The sequence below is a fragment of the Hyperolius riggenbachi genome, chromosome 4 (genome assembly GCF_040937935.1).
Source record: "Hyperolius riggenbachi isolate aHypRig1 chromosome 4, aHypRig1.pri, whole genome shotgun sequence".
In the NCBI taxonomy this organism is placed as follows: domain Eukaryota; kingdom Metazoa; phylum Chordata; class Amphibia; order Anura; family Hyperoliidae; genus Hyperolius; species Hyperolius riggenbachi.
This window is the reverse complement of record NC_090649.1, coordinates 854,888-876,942: the sequence shown is the minus strand read 5'-3', so window position 1 is coordinate 876,942 and position 22,055 is coordinate 854,888. Positions and strand designations below refer to the sequence as shown.

General features: G+C 46.3%; 1 protein-coding gene across 1 annotated transcript in view; it reads right to left on the bottom strand.

The window, feature by feature from the left end:
- Positions 1-1,006: 1,006 nt before the first annotated feature.
- Positions 1,007-22,055, bottom strand: part of ABHD1 (abhydrolase domain containing 1) — a 115,898-nt gene continuing 94,849 nt past the window's right edge. The window contains exon 9 of the mRNA XM_068278906.1: positions 1,007-1,363. Within this exon, the coding sequence (XP_068135007.1) occupies positions 1,176-1,363 (188 nt within the window). The 3' untranslated portion in view covers positions 1,007-1,175. The remainder of the gene's footprint in view (positions 1,364-22,055) is intronic.

The window sequence follows — 22,055 nt, the reverse complement described above, 5'->3', positions numbered from 1 at the left end:
GCGTAGTGGTGGCCGGTGTGGAGTGGCGTAGTGGTGGCCGGTGTGGAGAGACGTAGTGGTGGTCGGTGTGGAGAGGCGTAGTGGTGGCTGGTGTGGAGTGGCGTAGTGGTGGCCGGTGTGGAGAGGCGTAGTGGTGGCCGGTGTGGAGAGGCGTAGTGGTGGCCGGTGTGGAGTGGCATAGTGGTGGCCGGTGTGGAGAGGCGTAGTGGTGGCCGGTGTGGAGAGGCGTAGTGGTGGCCAGTGTGGAGTGGTGGCCGGTGTGGAGAGGCGTAGTGGTGGCCGGTGTGGAGAGACGTAGTGGTGGTCGGTGTGGAGAGGCGTAGTGGTGGCTGGTGTGGAGTGGCGTAGTGGTGGCCGGTGTGGAGAGGCGGTGTGGAGTGGCGTAGTGGTGGCTGGTGTGGAGTGGCGTAGTGGTGGCCGGTGTGGAGAGACGTAGTGGTGGCTGGTGTGGAGTGGCGTAGTGGTGGCCGGTGTGGAGTGGCGTAGTGGTGGCCGGTGTGGAGAGGCGTAGTGGTGGCCGGTGTGGAGAGGCGTAGTGGTGGCCGGTGTGGAGAGGCGTAGTGGTGGCCGGTGTGGAGAGGCGTAGTGGTGGCCGGTGTGGAGTGGCATAGTGGTGGCCGGTGTGGAGAGGCGTAGTGGTGGCCGGTGTGGAGCGGCGTAGTGGTGGCCGGTGTGGAGTAGCGTAGTGGTGGCCGGTGTGGAGTGGTGGCCGGTGTGGAGAGGCGTAGTGGTGGCCGGTGTGGAGTGGCATAGTGGAGGCCGGTGGGGAATGGTGTGAGGACCTGTTCAGCGGAGGAATCCATGAAGTTGGTGAATTGTCTTTACAAACCACCTCCTTTTAGTAAAATTACAATAAACAATTTTGGATTTTTTCCCTTAAACATTGTCTGTATTACTGTTTGCTGCCTGCATAAAGTTTGGTAAGCATGGGGTCTAGCCATGTTTATTTTTAAGATAATGAGTTACTTGGACACCCAGATATTCATCTACTGACTGATGAAGACAATTTGTATAAACGACCTGGTTTATTGAGGTATTAGAATGGAAACCAATCCTCTTTTGTACAGTTTAGAATCATTGGATGCTGGTTCCTTGATCCCTCTGGAAGTTGGACAGTAAGAAGAGGTCTCCTATGATGTATAGATAGCACAGCCAGGCCAGCATCAGTACCAACGTCAATCCTCTACAGCTGCCTTCAGGTCTTCACAATGACGGAGCACGGCTCCCATAAACTGGCTGAAGACTCTGTTCATGTACTGCTGCTGAGTTGGGAAGACCCCTTCCAGAAACCCTATGTGTCCACCATGAGCTGTAATCAGGAGGGCCACGTGGGGGTTATTGGCAGCATCGGCAACTGGAATGGCTGCAATGAGAGAAAACATGGGCAAATTATCATTTGGTTTGGAGGAAAGATAAGTTCTGTGGGAGATAATAGTATAGAGAGGTCGGAAGCAGAGATATAGATTTATGTAAGCAACATAGAGGTGATGCTGAAATCAAATGAGCTTACTATAGCATATTGTAAGTATAGGTAGAGATGAGGTCTAAGAACAGAACCTTGTGGTACACCAACATACAGCGAATGAGGGAAGGAGTTAATATGGAAGTGAGAGACAGTAAAAAGAACACAGAGAAGTATGTAGAGATGCAAGAAACCTGTTAGGCTTCTGATTCCTAGAGATGAGCGAATTTGTAAAGAAAATGATGATTAACAGTGTCAGAAGAAGAGATGAGGAGGATTAGTATGGAAAATTGACTTTTGGATTTTACAACCACAAGGTCATTAGTGACTTTATGAAGGACTGTTTGGAATGGTGTGGTGGAATCCAGACTGAAGAGGTTCAAACAAACAGTAGAGAGTAAAAAGGGGAACACTGGCAATGGAGTAGAATTGTTGCTTGTAGGTCCATGTTTGTCATATCATGGTAAAACCCACTTCAGGTACTGAGATCTTTGAAGATAAATTTGCCTGGTCTGCTCACCAGACAGCTTCATGGAATTAGATACAGGGCAACACAGTACATTATAATCCACACTTGTACATGAGTACAAATCTATAAATAATAGGGGGGCACCTGGGCTCTACATAAAACAAAGACTCTGTATGCCCTGAAACTCGTGTCCTACCATGCTCCTTACCTTCTCATCTGGAGATCCCCATCCCAACCCTCTGGCTTCTATCTCTATTCTTACCAGGGCTGTGGAGTTGGTACAAAACTCATCCGACTAACTCCGACAAAACGTCTGACTCCAGAGGCCAGATGCAATTCACGCTTTCTCCTAGGAGATATTTGTTCATCTTCAATGTAAATGGACTTTTTAGCACTTTTGCAATGGAAAAAGTGCCCAAAGTAGGTGAAAAAACACTTGTCAACATTATTTTGAGTATTTGTTTGTTTGCTGGTGGTGTAAAAGGCATTTTATTTACAAGTCATGAAAATATCACCTTGGAGAAAACTCAGGTGAAAAAGTGACTTGCATCTGGGCCCAGGTATCCCAAATTGTTGTGACTCCAACTCCTTGACTTCGGCTCCACCGTCCTTGCCGGGCTATGGAATCGGTACAAAGATCTTCCAACTCCGACTCCTCAGTTTATGAAACCACCAACTCCAGTTAGCCAACAACTGTGCTGCCTCCACAGCACTGATTTCTGCAGGCTTTCTGCATTGCATTAAAAGAGAATGTTCTACTACAGTCAGATCTCTCTTAAGCTTCTCTGTTCTACCATCTCTGTTCTACCTCTGTCTACCTCCTCTGGCTTCTCCTCTGTTCTATCATCTCTGTTCTACCTCTGTCTGTCTCCTCTGGCTTCTCCTCTGTTCTACCTCTGTCTGTCTCCTCTGTCTTTTTCCTCTGGCTTCTCTGTTCTACCATCTCTTTTCTATCTCTGTCTACCTCCTCTGGCTTATCTGTTCTACCATCTCTGTTCTATCTCTGTCTACCTCCTCTGGCTTCTCCTATGTTCTACCTCTGTCTACCTCGTCTGGCTTCTCTTCTGTTCTACCTCTGTCTACCTCCTCTGGCTTCTCCTCTGTTCTACCTCTGTCTATCTCCTCTGTTCTACCATTTCTGTTCTATCTCTCTGTCTCCTCTGGCTTCTCCTCTGTTCTACCATCTCTGTTCTGCCTCTGTCTACCTCCTCTGGCTTCTCCTCTGTTCTACCATCTATGTTCTACCTCTGTCTCCTCTGGCTTCTCCTCTGTTCTACCATCAATGTTCTACCTCTGTCTCCTCTGGCTTCTCCTCTGTTCTACCATCTATGTTCTGCCTCTGTCTACCTCCTCTGGCTTCTCCTCTGTTATATCATCTCTGTTCTACCTCTGTCTGTCTCCTCTTGCTTCTCCTCTGGTCTTGTTCTACCATCTCTGTTCGACCTCTGTCTGTCTCCTCTGTTCTACCATCTCTGTTCTACTTCTGTCTATCTCCTCTGGCTTCTCCTCTGTTCTTGTTCTACCGTCTCTGTTCTACCTCTGTCTGTCTCTGGCTTCTCCTCTGTTCTACCATCTTTGTTCTACCTCTTTCTGTTTCCTCTAACTTCTCCTCTGTTCTACCAAACTTACTAATAAACTTCTCCTCTGGCGATCTCTGTTTCAGAACTGTAATATTATGATGCTGTGTGTTGTACAGTTTGAGTTGTTTAGGTGGTACAGTACCTTTAATGACTAACTACAACATTTCTTTACACGCTTTGGAAACTGTTTTTTTTTTTTGTTCAGAACGTAAGAACAGAACGGCTCTGATCCAGTGTCACGCCAGTGTCACGCCAGTGTCAAGCCTAGATGAAAAGTTTTGAAAGCTTGCAGAGAAATCTTCTGCAGTTAGTCAGTAAAGGTATCACCTAAACAACTTTTGTTGTTATGTCTTTGGATTCTCTCCATGACTTATACTAGGTGCACACGATGCAAGTTTCTAACAGATTGATTATTTCCAACATGTCCAATCTAATTTCTAAGTGATTTTCTGTTCAATTTTATGGAAAAAAAATCGATAGGGAAATCAGATGGGACATGTTGGAAATAGTTGGACTGATAGTAAATCTTTCAGAAAATAGCATGGTGCGTACATAGCGTAATAGTGGGAAGGTAGCTGTGTATAGAGGGAATAGTATGGTGCGTACATAGCGTAATAGTGGGAAGGTAGCTGTGTATAGAGGGAATAGCATGGTGCGTACATAGCGTAATAGTGGGAAGGTAGCCTTGTATAGAGGGAATAGCATGGTGCGTACATAGCGTAATAGTGGGAAGGTAGCCTTGTATAGAGGGAATAGCATGGTGCGTACATAGCGTAATAGTGGGAAGGTAGCTGTGTATAGAGGGAATAGCATGGTGCGTACATAGCGTAATAGTGGGAAGGTAGCTGTGTATAGAGGGAATAGCATGGTGCGTACATAGCGTAATAGTGGGAAGGTAGCTGTGTATAGAGGGAATAGCATGGTGCGTACATAGCGTAATAGTGGGAAGGTAGCCTTGTATAGAGGGAATAGCATGGTGCGTACATAGCGTAATAGTGGGAAGGTAGCTGTGTATAGAGGGAATAGCATGGTGCGTACATAGCGTAATAGTGGGAAGGTAGCTGTGTATAGAGGGAATAGCATGGTGCGTACATAGCGTAATAGTGGGAAGGTAGCTGTGTATAGAGGGAATAGCATGGTGCGTACATAGCGTAATAGTGGGAAGGTAGCCTTGTATAGAGGGAATAGCATGGTGCGTACATAGCGTAATAGTGGGAAGGTAGCCTTGTATAGAGGGAATAGCATGGTGCGTACATAGCGTAATAGTGGGAAGGTAGCTGTGTATAGAGGGAATAGCATGGTGCGTACATAGCGTAATAGTGGGAAGATTAGCTGTGTATAGAGGGAATAGCATGGTGCGTACATAGCGTAATAGTGGGAAGGTAGCTGTGTATAGAGGGAATAGCATGGTGCGTACATAGCGTAATAGTGGGAAGGTAGCCTTGTATAGAGGGAATAGCATGGTGCGTACATAGCGTAATAGTGGGAAGGTAGCCTTGTATAGAGGGAATAGTATGGTGCGTACATAGCGTAATAGTGGGAAGGTAGCTGTGTATAGAGGGAATAGCATGGTGCGTACATAGCGTAATAGTGGGAAGGTAGCTGTGTATAGAGGGAATAGCATGGTGCGTACATAGCGTAATAGTGGGAAGGTAGCTGTGTATAGAGGGAATAGTATGGTGCGTACATAGCGTAATAGTGGGAAGGTAGCCTTGTATAGAGGGAATAGCATGGTGCGTACATAGCGTAATAGTGGGAAGGTAGCTGTGTATAGAGGGAATAGCATGGTGCGTACATAGCGTAATAGTGGGAAGGTAGCTGTGTATAGAGGGAATAGCATGGTGCGTACATAGCGTAATAGTGGGAAGGTAGCTGTGTATAGAGGGAATAGCATGGTGCGTACATAGCGTAATAGTGGGAAGGTAGCCTTGTATAGAGGGAATAGCATGGTGCGTACATAGCGTAATAGTGGGAAGGTAGCTGTGTATAGAGGGAATAGCATGGTGCGTACATAGCGTAATAGTGGGAAGGTAGCTGTGTATAGAGGGAATAGCATGGTGCGTACATAGCGTAATAGTGGGAAGGTAGCTGTGTATAGAGGGAATAGCATGGTGCGTACATAGCGTAATAGTGGGAAGGTAGCTGTGTATAGAGGGAATAGCATGGTGCGTACATAGCGTAATAGTGGGAAGGTAGCCTTGTATAGAGGGAATAGCATGGTGCGTACATAGCGTAATAGTGGGAAGGTAGCTGTGTATAGAGGGAATAGCATGGTGCGTACATAGCGTAATAGTGGGAAGGTAGCTGTGTATAGAGGGAATAGCATGGTGCGTACATAGCGTAATAGTGGGAAGGTAGCTGTGTATAGAGGGAATAGCATGGTGCGTACATAGCGTAATAGTGGGAAGGTAGCTGTGTATAGAGGGAATAGCATGGTGCGTACATAGCGTAATAGTGGGAAGGTAGCCTTGTATAGAGGGAATAGCATGGTGCGTACATAGCGTAATAGTGGGAAGATTAGCTGTGTATAGAGGGAATAGCATGGTGCGTACATAGCGTAATAGTGGGAAGGTAGCCTTGTATAGAGGGAATAGCATGGTGCGTACATAGCGTAATAGTGGGAAGGTAGCTGTGTATAGAGGGAATAGCATGGTGCATACATAGCGTAATAGTGGGAAGGTAGCCTTGTATAGAGGGAATAGCATGGTGCGTACATAGCGTAATAGTGGGAAGGTAGCTGTGTATAGAGGGAATAGCATGGTGCGTACATAGCGTAATAGTGGGAAGGTAGCTGTGTATAGAGGGAATAGCATGGTGCGTACATAGCGTAATAGTGGGAAGGTAGCTGTGTATAGAGGGAATAGCATGGTGCGTACATAGCGTAATAGTGGGAAGGTAGCCTTGTATAGAGGGAATAGCATGGTGCGTACATAGCGTAATAGTGGGAAGGTAGCTGTGTATAGAGGGAATAGCATGGTGCGTACATAGCGTAATAGTGGGAAGGTAGCTGTGTATAGAGGGAATAGTATGGTGCGTACATAGCGTAATAGTGGGAAGGTAGCTGTGTATAGAGGGAATAGCATGGTGCGTACATAGCGTAATAGTGGGAAGGTAGCTGTGTATAGAGGGAATAGTATGGTGCGTACATAGCGTAATAGTGGGAAGGTAGCTGTGTATAGAGGGAATAGCATGGTGCGTACATAGCGTAATAGTGGGAAGGTAGCTGTGTATAGAGGGAATAGCATGGTGCGTACATAGCGTAATAGTGGGAAGGTAGCTGTGTATAGAGGGAATAGCATGGTGCGTACATAGCGTAATAGTGGGAAGGTAGCTGTGTATAGAGGGAATAGCATGGTGCGTACATAGCGTAATAGTGGGAAGGTAGCTGTGTATAGAGGGAATAGCATGGTGCGTACATAGCGTAATAGTGGGAAGGTAGCTGTGTATAGAGGGAATAGCATGGTGCGTACATAGCGTAATAGTGGGAAGGTAGCTGTGTATAGAGGGAATAGCATGGTGCGTACATAGCGTAATAGTGGGAAGGTAGCCTTGTATAGAGGGAATAGTATGGTGCGTACATAGCGTAATAGTGGGAAGGTAGCTGTGTATAGAGGGAATAGCATGGTGCGTACATAGCGTAATAGTGGGAAGGTAGCTGTGTATAGAGGGAATAGCATGGTGCGTACATAGCGTAATAGTGGGAAGGTAGCCTTGTATAGAGGGAATAGCATGGTGCGTACATAGCGTAATAGTGGGAAGGTAGCTGTGTATAGAGGGAATAGCATGGTGCGTACATAGCGTAATAGTGGGAAGGTAGCTGTGTATAGAGGGAATAGCATGGTGCGTACATAGCGTAATAGTGGGAAGGTAGCTGTGTATAGAGGGAATAGCATGGTGCGTACATAGCGTAATAGTGGGAAGGTAGCTGTGTATAGAGGGAATAGCATGGTGCGTACATAGCGTAATAGTGGGAAGAGTAGCTGTGTATAGAGGGAATAGCATGGTGCGTACATAGCGTAATAGTGGGAAGATTAGCTGTGTATAGAGGGAATAGCATGGTGCGTACATAGCGTAATAGTGGGAAGGTAGCTGTGTATAGAGGGAATAGCATGGTGCGTACATAGCGTAATAGTGGGAAGGTAGCCTTGTATAGAGGGAATAGCATGGTGCGTACATAGCGTAATAGTGGGAAGGTAGCTGTGTATAGAGGGAATAGCATGGTGCGTACATAGCGTAATAGTGGGAAGGTAGCCTTGTATAGAGGGAATAGCATGGTGCGTACATAGCGTAATAGTGGGAAGGTAGCTGTGTATAGAGGGAATAGTATGGTGCGTACATAGCGTAATAGTGGGAAGGTAGCTGTGTATAGAGGGAATAGCATGGTGCGTACATAGCGTAATAGTGGGAAGGTAGCTGTGTATAGAGGGAATAGCATGGTGCGTACATAGCGTAATAGTGGGAAGGTAGCTGTGTATAGAGGGAATAGCATGGTGCGTACATAGCGTAATAGTGGGAAGGTAGCCTTCTATAGAGGGAATAGCATGGTGCGTACATAGCGTAATAGTGGGAAGGTAGCTGTGTATAGAGGGAATAGCATGGTGCGTACATAGCGTAATAGTGGGAAGGTAGCTGTGTATAGAGGGAATAGCATGGTGCGTACATAGCGTAATAGTGGGAAGGTAGCCTTGTATAGAGGGAATAGCATGGTGCGTACATAGCGTAATAGTGGGAAGGTAGCCTTGTATAGAGGGAATAGCATGGTGCGTACATAGCGTAATAGTGGGAAGGTAGCCTTGTATAGAGGGAATAGCATGGTGCGTACATAGCGTAATAGTGGGAAGGTAGCTGTGTATAGAGGGAATAGCATGGTGCGTACATAGCGTAATAGTGGGAAGGTAGCTGTGTATAGAGGGAATAGCATGGTGCGTACATAGCGTAATAGTGGGAAGGTAGCTGTGTATAGAGGGAATAGCATGGTGCGTACATAGCGTAATAGTGGGAAGGTAGCTGTGTATAGAGGGAATAGCATGGTGCGTACATAGCGTAATAGTGGGAAGGTAGCTGTGTATAGAGGGAATAGCATGGTGCGTACATAGCGTAATAGTGGGAAGGTAGCCTTGTATAGAGGGAATAGCATGGTGCGTACATAGCGTAATAGTGGGAAGGTAGCTGTGTATAGAGGGAATAGCATGGTGCGTACATAGCGTAATAGTGGGAAGGTAGCCTTGTATAGAGGGAATAGCATGGTGCGTACATAGCGTAATAGTGGGAAGGTAGCTGTGTATAGAGGGAATAGCATGGTGCGTACATAGCGTAATAGTGGGAAGGTAGCCTTGTATAGAGGGAATAGCATGGTGCGTACATAGCGTAATAGTGGGAAGGTAGCTGTGTATAGAGGGAATAGCATGGTGCGTACATAGCGTAATAGTGGGAAGGTAGCTGTGTATAGAGGGAATAGCATGGTGCGTACATAGCGTAATAGTGGGAAGGTAGCTGTGTATAGAGGGAATAGCATGGTGCGTACATAGCGTAATAGTGGGAAGGTAGCTGTGTATAGAGGGAATAGCATGGTGCGTACATAGCGTAATAGTGGGAAGGTAGCCTTGTATAGAGGGAATAGCATGGTGCGTACATAGCGTAATAGTGGGAAGGTAGCCTTGTATAGAGGGAATAGCATGGTGCGTACATAGCGTAATAGTGGGAAGGTAGCCTTGTATAGAGGGAATAGCATGGTGCGTACATAGCGTAATAGTGGGAAGGTAGCTGTGTATAGAGGGAATAGCATGGTGCGTACATAGCGTAATAGTGGGAAGGTAGCTGTGTATAGAGGGAATAGCATGGTGCGTACATAGCGTAATAGTGGGAAGGTAGCTGTGTATAGAGGGAATAGCATGGTGCGTACATAGCGTAATAGTGGGAAGGTAGCTGTGTATAGAGGGAATAGCATGGTGCGTACATAGCGTAATAGTGGGAAGGTAGCTGTGTATAGAGGGAATAGCATGGTGCGTACATAGCGTAATAGTGGGAAGGTAGCTGTGTATAGAGGGAATAGCATGGTGCGTACATAGCGTAATAGTGGGAAGGTAGCTGTGTATAGAGGGAATAGCATGGTGCGTACATAGCGTAATAGTGGGAAGGTAGCTGTGTATAGAGGGAATAGCATGGTGCGTACATAGCGTAATAGTGGGAAGGTAGCTGTGTATAGAGGGAATAGCATGGTGCGTACATAGCGTAATAGTGAGGTTGAAGAGGTGCTGTGTATAGAGGGAATAGTATGGTGCGTACATAGCGTAATAGTGGGAAGGTAGCTGTGTATAGAGGGAATAGCATGGTGCGTACATAGCGTAATAGTGGGAAGGCAAGCCTGTGTATAGAGGGAATAGCATGGTGCGTACATAGCGTAATAGTGGGAAGGTAGCTGTGTATAGAGGGAATAGTATGGTGCGTACATAGCGTAATAGTGGGAAGGTAGCTGTGTATAGAGGGAATAGTATGGTGCGTACATAGCGTAATAGTGGGAAGGTAGCCTTGTATAGAGGGAATAGCATGGTGCGTACATAGCGTAATAGTGGGAAGGTAGCCTTGTATAGAGGGAATAGCATGGTGCGTACATAGCGTAATAGTGGGAAGGTAGCTGTGTATAGAGGGAATAGCATGGTGCGTACATAGCGTAATAGTGGGAAGGTAGCTGTGTATAGAGGGAATAGCATGGTGCGTACATAGCGTAATAGTGGGAAGGTAGCTGTGTATAGAGGGAATAGCATGGTGCGTACATAGCGTAATAGTGGGAAGGTAGCTGTGTATAGAGGGAATAGCATGGTGCGTACATAGCGTAATAGTGGGAAGGTAGCTGTGTATAGAGGGAATAGCATGGTGCGTACATAGCGTAATAGTGGGAAGGTAGCCTTGTATAGAGGGAATAGTATGGTGCGTACATAGCGTAATAGTGGGAAGGTAGCCTTGTATAGAGGGAATAGCATGGTGCGTACATAGCGTAATAGTGGGAAGGTAGCCTGTGTATAGAGGGAATAGCATGGTGCGTACATAGCGTAATAGTGGGAAGGTAGCTGTGTATAGAGGGAATAGCATGGTGCGTACATAGCGTAATAGTGGGAAGGTAGCTGTGTATAGAGGGAATAGCATGGTGCGTACATAGCGTAATAGTGGGAAGGTAGCTGTGTATAGAGGGAATAGCATGGTGCGTACATAGCGTAATAGTGGGAAGGTAGCTGTGTATAGAGGGAATAGCATGGTGCGTACATAGCGTAATAGTGGGAAGGTAGCTGTGTATAGAGGGAATAGCATGGTGCGTACATAGCGTAATAGTGGGAAGGTAGCCTGTGTATAGAGGGAATAGCATGGTGCGTACATAGCGTAATAGTGGGAAGGTAGCTGTGTATAGAGGGAATAGCATGGTGCGTACATAGCGTAATAGTGGGAAGGTAGCTGTGTATAGAGGGAATAGCATGGTGCGTACATAGCGTAATAGTGGGAAGGTAGCTGTGTATAGAGGGAATAGCATGGTGCGTACATAGCGTAATAGTGGGAAGGTAGCTGTGTATAGAGGGAATAGCATGGTGCGTACATAGCGTAATAGTGGAAGGTAGCTGTGTATAGAGGGAATAGCATGGTGCGTACATAGCGTAATAGTGGGAAGGTAGCCTTGTATAGAGGGAATAGCATGGTGCGTACATAGCGTAATAGTGGGAAGGTAGCTGTGTATAGAGGGAATAGCATGGTGCGTACATAGCGTAATAGTGGGAAGGTAGCTGTGTATAGAGGGAATAGCATGGTGCGTACATAGCGTAATAGTGGGAAGGTAGCTGTGTATAGAGGGAATAGCATGGTGCGTACATAGCGTAATAGTGGGAAGGTAGCTGTGTATAGAGGGAATAGCATGGTGCGTACATAGCGTAATAGTGGGAAGGTAGCTGTGTATAGAGGGAATAGCATGGTGCGTACATAGCGTAATAGTGGGAAGGTAGCCTTGTATAGAGGGAATAGCATGGTGCGTACATAGCGTAATAGTGGGAAGGTAGCTGTGTATAGAGGGAATAGCATGGTGCGTACATAGCGTAATAGTGGGAAGGTAGCCTTGTATAGAGGGAATAGCATGGTGCGTACATAGCGTAATAGTGGGAAGGTAGCTGTGTATAGAGGGAATAGCATGGTGCGTACATAGCGTAATAGTGGGAAGGTAGCCTTGTATAGAGGGAATAGCATGGTGCGTACATAGCGTAATAGTGGGAAGGTAGCTGTGTATAGAGGGAATAGCATGGTGCGTACATAGCGTAATAGTGGGAAGGTAGCTGTGTATAGAGGGAATAGCATGGTGCGTACATAGCGTAATAGTGGGAAGGTAGCTGTGTATAGAGGGAATAGCATGGTGCGTACATAGCGTAATAGTGGGAAGGTAGCTGTGTATAGAGGGAATAGCATGGTGCGTACATAGCGTAATAGTGGGAAGGTAGCTGTGTATAGAGGGAATAGCATGGTGCGTACATAGCGTAATAGTGGGAAGGTAGCCTTGTATAGAGGGAATAGCATGGTGCGTACATAGCGTAATAGTGGGAAGGTAGCCTGTGTATAGAGGGAATAGCATGGTGCGTACATAGCGTAATAGTGGGAAGGTAGCTGTGTATAGAGGGAATAGCATGGTGCGTACATAGCGTAATAGTGGGAAGGTAGCTGTGTATAGAGGGAATAGCATGGTGCGTACATAGCGTAATAGTGGGAAGGTAGCTGTGTATAGAGGGAATAGCATGGTGCGTACATAGCGTAATAGTGGGAAGGTAGCCTGTGTATAGAGGGAATAGCATGGTGCGTACATAGCGTAATAGTGGGAAGGTAGCTGTGTATAGAGGGAATAGCATGGTGCGTACATAGCGTAATAGTGGGAAGGTAGCTGTGTATAGAGGGAATAGCATGGTGCGTACATAGCGTAATAGTGGGAGAAGGTAGCTGTGTATAGAGGGAATAGCATGGTGCGTACATAGCGTAATAGTGGGAAGGTAGCTGTGTATAGAGGGAATAGTATGGTGCGTACATAGCGTAATAGTGGGAAGGTAGCTGTGTATAGAGGGAATAGCATGGTGCGTACATAGCGTAATAGTGGGAAGGTAGCTGTGTATAGAGGGAATAGCATGGTGCGTACATAGCGTAATAGTGGGAAGGTAGCTGTGTATAGAGGGAATAGCATGGTGCGTACATAGCGTAATAGTGGGAAGGTAGCTGTGTATAGAGGGAATAGAATGGTGCGTACATAGCGTAATAGTGGGAAGGTAGCTGTGTATAGAGGGAATAGCATGGTGCGTACATAGCGTAATAGTGGGAAGGTAGCTGTGTATAGAGGGAATAGCATGGTGACGTACATAGCGTAATAGTGGGAAGGTAGCTGTGTATAGAGGGAATAGCATGGTGCGTACATAGCGTAATAGTGGGAAGGTAGCTGTGTATAGAGGGAATAGCATGGTGCGTACATAGCGTAATAGTGGGAAGGTAGCTGTGTATAGAGGGAATAGCATGGTGCGTACATAGCGTAATAGTGGGAAGGTAGCTGTGTATAGAGGGATTATAGCATGGTGCGTACATAGCGTAGAAGGTAGCTGTGTATAGAGGGAATAGCATGGTGCGTACATAGCGTAATAGTGGGAAGGTAGCTGTGTATAGAGGGAATAGCATGGTGCGTACATAGCGTAATAGTGGGAAGGTAGCTGTGTATAGAGGGAATAGCATGGTGCGTACATAGCGTAATAGTGGGAAGGTAGCTGTGTATAGAGGGAATAGCATGGTGCGTACATAGCGTAATAGTGGGAAGGTAGCCTTGTATAGAGGGAATAGCATGGTGCGTACATAGCGTAATAGTGGGAAGGTAGCTGTGTATAGAGGGAATAGCATGGTGCGTACATAGCGTAATAGTGGGAAGGTAGCTGTGTATAGAGGGAATAGCATGGTGCGTACATAGCGTAATAGTGGGAAGGTAGCTGTGTATAGAGGGAATAGCATGGTGCGTACATAGCGTAATAGTGGGAAGGTAGCTGTGTATAGAGGGAATAGCATGGTGCGTACATAGCGTAATAGTGGGAAGGTAGCTGTGTATAGAGGGAATAGCATGGTGCGTACATAGCGTAATAGTGGGAAGGTAGCCTGTGTATAGAGGGAATAGCATGGTGCGTACATAGCGTAATAGTGGGAAGGTAGCTGTGTATAGAGGGAATAGCATGGTGCGTACATAGCGTAATAGTGGGAAGGTAGCTGTGTATAGAGGGAATAGCATGGTGCGTACATAGCGTAATAGTGGGAAGGTAGCTGTGTATAGAGGGAATAGCATGGTGCGTACATAGCGTAATAGTGGGAAGGTAGCTGTGTATAGAGGGAATAGCATGGTGCGTACATAGCGTAATAGTGGGAAGGTAGCTGTGTATAGAGGGAATAGCATGGTGCGTACATAGCGTAATAGTGGGAAGGTAGCTGTGTATAGAGGGAATAGCATGGTGCGTACATAGCGTAATAGTGGGAAGGTAGCTGTGTATAGAGGGAATAGCATGGTGCGTACATAGCGTAATAGTGGGAAGGTAGCTGTGTATAGAGGGAATAGCATGGTGCGTACATAGCGTAATAGTGGGAAGGTAGCTGTGTATAGAGGGAATAGCATGGTGCGTACATAGCGTAATAGTGGGAAGGTAGCTGTGTATAGAGGGAATAGCATGGTGCGTACATAGCGTAATAGTGGGAAGGTAGCTGTGTATAGAGGGAATAGCATGGTGCGTACATAGCGTAATAGTGGGAAGGTAGCTGTGTATAGAGGGAATAGCATGGTGCGTACATAGCGTAATAGTGGGAAGGTAGCCTTGTATAGAGGGAATAGCATGGTGCGTACATAGCGTAATAGTGGGAAGGTAGCTGTGTATAGAGGGAATAGCATGGTGCGTACATAGCGTAATAGTGGGAAGGTAGCTGTGTATAGAGGGAATAGCATGGTGCGTACATAGCGTAATAGTGGGAAGGTAGCTGTGTATAGAGGGAATAGCATGGTGCGTACATAGCGTAATAGTGGGAAGGTAGCTGTGTATAGAGGGAATAGCATGGTGCGTACATAGCGTAATAGTGGGAAGGTAGCTGTGTATAGAGGGAATAGCATGGTGCGTACATAGCGTAATAGTGGGAAGGTAGCTGTGTATAGAGGGAATAGCATGGTGCGTACATAGCGTAATAGTGGGAAGGTAGCTGTGTATAGAGGGAATAGCATGGTGCGTACATAGCGTAATAGTGGGAAGGTAGCTGTGTATAGAGGGAATAGCATGGTGCGTACATAGCGTAATAGTGGGAAGGTAGCTGTGTATAGAGGGAATAGCATGGTGCGTACATAGCGTAATAGTGGGAAGGTAGCTGTGTATAGAGGGAATAGCATGGTGCGTACATAGCGTAATAGTGGGAAGGTAGCTGTGTATAGAGGGAATAGCATGGTGCGTACATAGCGTAATAGTGGGAAGGTAGCTGTGTATAGAGGGAATAGCATGGTGCGTACATAGCGTAATAGTGGGAAGGTAGCTGTGTATAGAGGGAATAGCATGGTGCGTACATAGCGTAATAGTGGGAAGGTAGCTGTGTATAGAGGGAATAGCATGGTGCGTACATAGCGTAATAGTGGGAAGGTAGCTGTGTATAGAGGGAATAGCATGGTGCGTACATAGCGTAATAGTGGGAAGGTAGCTGTGTATAGAGGGAATAGCATGGTGCGTACATAGCGTAATAGTGGGAAGGTAGCTGTGTATAGAGGGAATAGCATGGTGCGTACATAGCGTAATAGTGGGAAGGTAGCTGTGTATAGAGGGAATAGCATGGTGCGTACATAGCGTAATAGTGGGAAGGTAGCTGTGTATAGAGGGAATAGCATGGTGCGTACATAGCGTAATAGTGGGAAGGTAGCTGTGTATAGAGGGAATAGCATGGTGCGTACATAGCGTAATAGTGGGAAGGTAGCTGTGTATAGAGGGAATAGCATGGTGCGTACATAGCGTAATAGTGGGAAGGTAGCTGTGTATAGAGGGAATAGCATGGTGCGTACATAGCGTAATAGTGGGAAGGTAGCCTTGTATAGAGGGAATAGCATGGTGCGTACATAGCGTAATAGTGGGAAGGTAGCTGTGTATAGAGGGAATAGCATGGTGCGTACATAGCGTAATAGTGGGAAGGTAGCTGTGTATAGAGGGAATAGCATGGTGCGTACATAGCGTAATAGTGGGAAGGTAGCTGTGTATAGAGGGAATAGCATGGTGCGTACATAGCGTAATAGTGGGAAGGTAGCTGTGTATAGAGGGAATAGCATGGTGCGTACATAGCGTAATAGTGGGAAGGTAGCTGTGTATAGAGGGAATAGCATGGTGCGTACATAGCGTAATAGTGGGAAGGTAGCTGTGTATAGAGGGAATAGCATGGTGCGTACATAGCGTAATAGTGGGAAGGTAGCTGTGTATAGAGGGAATAGCATGGTGCGTACATAGCGTAATAGTGGGAAGGTAGCTGTGTATAGAGGGAATAGCATGGTGCGTACATAGCGTAATAGTGGGAAGGTAGCTGTGTATAGAGGGAATAGCATGGTGCGTACATAGCGTAATAGTGGGAAGGTAGCTGTGTATAGAGGGAATAGCATGGTGCGTACATAGCGTAATAGTGGGAAGGTAGCTGTGTATAGAGGGAATAGCATGGTGCGTACATAGCGTAATAGTGGGAAGGTAGCTGTGTATAGAGGGAATAGCATGGTGCGTACATAGCGTAATAGTGGGAAGGTAGCTGTGTATAGAGGGAATAGCATGGTGCGTACATAGCGTAATAGTGGGAAGGTAGCTGTGTATAGAGGGAATAGCATGGTGCGTACATAGCGTAATAGTGGGAAGGTAGCTGTGTATAGAGGGAATAGCATGGTGCGTACATAGCGTAATAGTGGGAAGGTAGCTGTGTATAGAGGGAATAGCATGGTGCGTACATAGCGTAATAGTGGGAAGGTAGCTGTGTATAGAGGGAATAGCATGGTGCGTACATAGCGTAATAGTGGGAAGGTAGCTGTGTATAGAGGGAATAGCATGGTGCGTACATAGCGTAATAGTGGGAAGGTAGCTGTGTATAGAGGGAATAGCATGGTGCGTACATAGCGTAATAGTGGGAAGGTAGCTGTGTATAGAGGGAATAGCATGGTGCGTACATAGCGTAATAGTGGGAAGGTAGCTGTGTATAGAGGGAATAGCATGGTGCGTACATAGCGTAATAGTGGGAAGGTAGCTGTGTATAGAGGGAATAGCATGGTGCGTACATAGCGTAATAGTGGGAAGGTAGCTGTGTATAGAGGGAATAGCATGGTGCGTACATAGCGTAATAGTGGGAAGGTAGCTGTGTATAGAGGGAATAGCATGGTGCGTACATAGCGTAATAGTGGGAAGGTAGCTGTGTATAGAGGGAATAGCATGGTGCGTACATAGCGTAATAGTGGGAAGGTAGCTGTGTATAGAGGGAATAGCATGGTGCGTACATAGCGTAATAGTGGGAAGGTAGCTGTGTATAGAGGGAATAGCATGGTGCGTACATAGCGTAATAGTGGGAAGGTAGCTGTGTATAGAGGGAATAGCATGGTGCGTACATAGCGTAATAGTGGGAAGGTAGCTGTGTATAGAGGGAATAGCATGGTGCGTACATAGCGTAATAGTGGGAAGGTAGCTGTGTATAGAGGGAATAGCATGGTGCGTACATAGCGTAATAGTGGGAAGGTAGCTGTGTATAGAGGGAATAGCATGGTGCGTACATAGCGTAATAGTGGGAAGGTAGCTGTGTATAGAGGGAATAGCATGGTGCGTACATAGCGTAATAGTGGGAAGGTAGCTGTGTATAGAGGGAATAGCATGGTGCGTACATAGCGTAATAGTGGGAAGGTAGCTGTGTATAGAGGGAATAGCATGGTGCGTACATAGCGTAATAGTGGGAAGGTAGCTGTGTATAGAGGGAATAGCATGGTGCGTACATAGCGTAATAGTGGGAAGGTAGCTGTGTATAGAGGGAATAGCATGGTGCGTACATAGCGTAATAGTGGGAAGGTAGCTGTGTATAGAGGGAATAGCATGGTGCGTACATAGCGTAATAGTGGGAAGGTAGCTGTGTATAGAGGGAATAGCATGGTGCGTACATAGCGTAATAGTGGGAAGGTAGCTGTGTATAGAGGGAATAGCATGGTGCGTACATAGCGTAATAGTGGGAAGGTAGCTGTGTATAGAGGGAATAGCATGGTGCGTACATAGCGTAATAGTGGGAAGGTAGCTGTGTATAGAGGGAATAGCATGGTGCGTACATAGCGTAATAGTGGGAAGGTAGCTGTGTATAGAGGGAATAGCATGGTGCGTACATAGCGTAATAGTGGGAAGGTAGCTGTGTATAGAGGGAATAGCATGGTGCGTACATAGCGTAATAGTGGGAAGGTAGCTGTGTATAGAGGGAATAGCATGGTGCGTACATAGCGTAATAGTGGGAAGGTAGCTGTGTATAGAGGGAATAGCATGGTGCGTACATAGCGTAATAGTGGGAAGGTAGCTGTGTATAGAGGGAATAGCATGGTGCGTACATAGCGTAATAGTGGGAAGGTAGCTGTGTATAGAGGGAATAGCATGGTGCGTACATAGCGTAATAGTGGGAAGGTAGCTGTGTATAGAGGGAATAGCATGGTGCGTACATAGCGTAATAGTGGGAAGGTAGCTGTGTATAGAGGGAATAGCATGGTGCGTACATAGCGTAATAGTGGGAAGGTAGCTGTGTATAGAGGGAATAGCATGGTGCGTACATAGCGTAATAGTGGGAAGGTAGCTGTGTATAGAGGGAATAGCATGGTGCGTACATAGCGTAATAGTGGGAAGGTAGCTGTGTATAGAGGGAATAGCATGGTGCGTACATAGCGTAATAGTGGGAAGGTAGCTGTGTATAGAGGGAATAGCATGGTGCGTACATAGCGTAATAGTGGGAAGGTAGCTGTGTATAGAGGGAATAGCATGGTGCGTACATAGCGTAATAGTGGGAAGGTAGCTGTGTATAGAGGGAATAGCATGGTGCGTACATAGCGTAATAGTGGGAAGGTAGCTGTGTATAGAGGGAATAGCATGGTGCGTACATAGCGTAATAGTGGGAAGGTAGCTGTGTATAGAGGGAATAGCATGGTGCGTACATAGCGTAATAGTGGGAAGGTAGCTGTGTATAGAGGGAATAGCATGGTGCGTACATAGCGTAATAGTGGGAAGGTAGCTGTGTATAGAGGGAATAGCATGGTGCGTACATAGCGTAATAGTGGGAAGGTAGCTGTGTATAGAGGGAATAGCATGGTGCGTACATAGCGTAATAGTGGGAAGGTAGCTGTGTATAGAGGGAATAGCATGGTGCGTACATAGCGTAATAGTGGGAAGGTAGCTGTGTATAGAGGGAATAGCATGGTGCGTACATAGCGTAATAGTGGGAAGGTAGCTGTGTATAGAGGGAATAGCATGGTGCGTACATAGCGTAATAGTGGGAAGGTAGCTGTGTATAGAGGGAATAGCATGGTGCGTACATAGCGTAATAGTGGGAAGGTAGCTGTGTATAGAGGGAATAGCATGGTGCGTACATAGCGTAATAGTGGGAAGGTAGCTGTGTATAGAGGGAATAGCATGGTGCGTACATAGCGTAATAGTGGGAAGGTAGCTGTGTATAGAGGGAATAGCATGGTGCGTACATAGCGTAATAGTGGGAAGGTAGCTGTGTATAGAGGGAATAGCATGGTGCGTACATAGCGTAATAGTGGGAAGGTAGCTGTGTATAGAGGGAATAGCATGGTGCGTACATAGCGTAATAGTGGGAAGGTAGCTGTGTATAGAGGGAATAGCATGGTGCGTACATAGCGTAATAGTGGGAAGGTAGCTGTGTATAGAGGGAATAGCATGGTGCGTACATAGCGTAATAGTGGGAAGGTAGCTGTGTATAGAGGGAATAGCATGGTGCGTACATAGCGTAATAGTGGGAAGGTAGCTGTGTATAGAGGGAATAGCATGGTGCGTACATAGCGTAATAGTGGGAAGGTAGCTGTGTATAGAGGGAATAGCATGGTGCGTACATAGCGTAATAGTGGGAAGGTAGCTGTGTATAGAGGGAATAGCATGGTGCGTACATAGCGTAATAGTGGGAAGGTAGCTGTGTATAGAGGGAATAGCATGGTGCGTACATAGCGTAATAGTGGGAAGGTAGCTGTGTATAGAGGGAATAGCATGGTGCGTACATAGCGTAATAGTGGGAAGGTAGCTGTGTATAGAGGGAATAGCATGGTGCGTACATAGCGTAATAGTGGGAAGGTAGCTGTGTATAGAGGGAATAGCATGGTGCGTACATAGCGTAATAGTGGGAAGGTAGCTGTGTATAGAGGGAATAGCATGGTGCGTACATAGCGTAATAGTGGGAAGGTAGCTGTGTATAGAGGGAATAGCATGGTGCGTACATAGCGTAATAGTGGGAAGGTAGCTGTGTATAGAGGGAATAGCATGGTGCGTACATAGCGTAATAGTGGGAAGGTAGCTGTGTATAGAGGGAATAGCATGGTGCGTACATAGCGTAATAGTGGGAAGGTAGCTGTGTATAGAGGGAATAGCATGGTGCGTACATAGCGTAATAGTGGGAAGGTAGCTGTGTATAGAGGGAATAGCATGGTGCGTACATAGCGTAATAGTGGGAAGGTAGCTGTGTATAGAGGGAATAGCATGGTGCGTACATAGCGTAATAGTGGGAAGGTAGCTGTGTATAGAGGGAATAGCATGGTGCGTACATAGCGTAATAGTGGGAAGGTAGCTGTGTATAGAGGGAATAGCATGGTGCGTACATAGCGTAATAGTGGGAAGGTAGCTGTGTATAGAGGGAATAGCATGGTGCGTACATAGCGTAATAGTGGGAAGGTAGCTGTGTATAGAGGGAATAGCATGGTGCGTACATAGCGTAATAGTGGGAAGGTAGCTGTGTATAGAGGGAATAGCATGGTGCGTACATAGCGTAATAGTGGGAAGGTAGCTGTGTATAGAGGGAATAGCATGGTGCGTACATAGCGTAATAGTGGGAAGGTAGCTGTGTATAGAGGGAATAGCATGGTGCGTACATAGCGTAATAGTGGGAAGGTAGCTGTGTATAGAGGGAATAGCATGGTGCGTACATAGCGTAATAGTGGGAAGGTAGCTGTGTATAGAGGGAATAGCATGGTGCGTACATAGCGTAATAGTGGGAAGGTAGCTGTGTATAGAGGGAATAGCATGGTGCGTACATAGCGTAATAGTGGGAAGGTAGCTGTGTATAGAGGGAATAGCATGGTGCGTACATAGCGTAATAGTGGGAAGGTAGCTGTGTATAGAGGGAATAGCATGGTGCGTACATAGCGTAATAGTGGGAAGGTAGCTGTGTATAGAGGGAATAGCATGGTGCGTACATAGCGTAATAGTGGGAAGGTAGCTGTGTATAGAGGGAATAGCATGGTGCGTACATAGCGTAATAGTGGGAAGGTAGCTGTGTATAGAGGGAATAGCATGGTGCGTACATAGCGTAATAGTGGGAAGGTAGCTGTGTATAGAGGGAATAGCATGGTGCGTACATAGCGTAATAGTGGGAAGGTAGCTGTGTATAGAGGGAATAGCATGGTGCGTACATAGCGTAATAGTGGGAAGGTAGCTGTGTATAGAGGGAATAGCATGGTGCGTACATAGCGTAATAGTGGGAAGGTAGCTGTGTATAGAGGGAATAGCATGGTGCGTACATAGCGTAATAGTGGGAAGGTAGCTGTGTATAGAGGGAATAGCATGGTGCGTACATAGCGTAATAGTGGGAAGGTAGCCTTGTATAGAGGGAATAGCATGGTGCGTACATAGCGTAATAGTGGGAAGGTAGCTGTGTATAGAGGGAATAGCATGGTGCGTACATAGCGTAATAGTGGGAAGGTAGCTGTGTATAGAGGGAATAGCATGGTGCGTACATAGCGTAATAGTGGGAAGGTAGCTGTGTATAGAGGGAATAGCATGGTGCGTACATAGCGTAATAGTGGGAAGGTAGCTGTGTATAGAGGGAATAGCATGGTGCGTACATAGCGTAATAGTGGGAAGGTAGCTGTGTATAGAGGGAATAGCATGGTGCGTACATAGCGTAATAGTGGGAAGGTAGCTGTGTATAGAGGGAATAGCATGGTGCGTACATAGCGTAATAGTGGGAAGGTAGCTGTGTATAGAGGGAATAGCATGGTGCGTACATAGCGTAATAGTGGGAAGGTAGCTGTGTATAGAGGGAATAGCATGGTGCGTACATAGCGTAATAGTGGGAAGGTAGCTGTGTATAGAGGGAATAGCATGGTGCGTACATAGCGTAATAGTGGGAAGGTAGCTGTGTATAGAGGGAATAGCATGGTGCGTACATAGCGTAATAGTGGGAAGGTAGCTGTGTATAGAGGGAATAGCATGGTGCGTACATAGCGTAATAGTGGGAAGGTAGCTGTGTATAGAGGGAATAGCATGGTGCG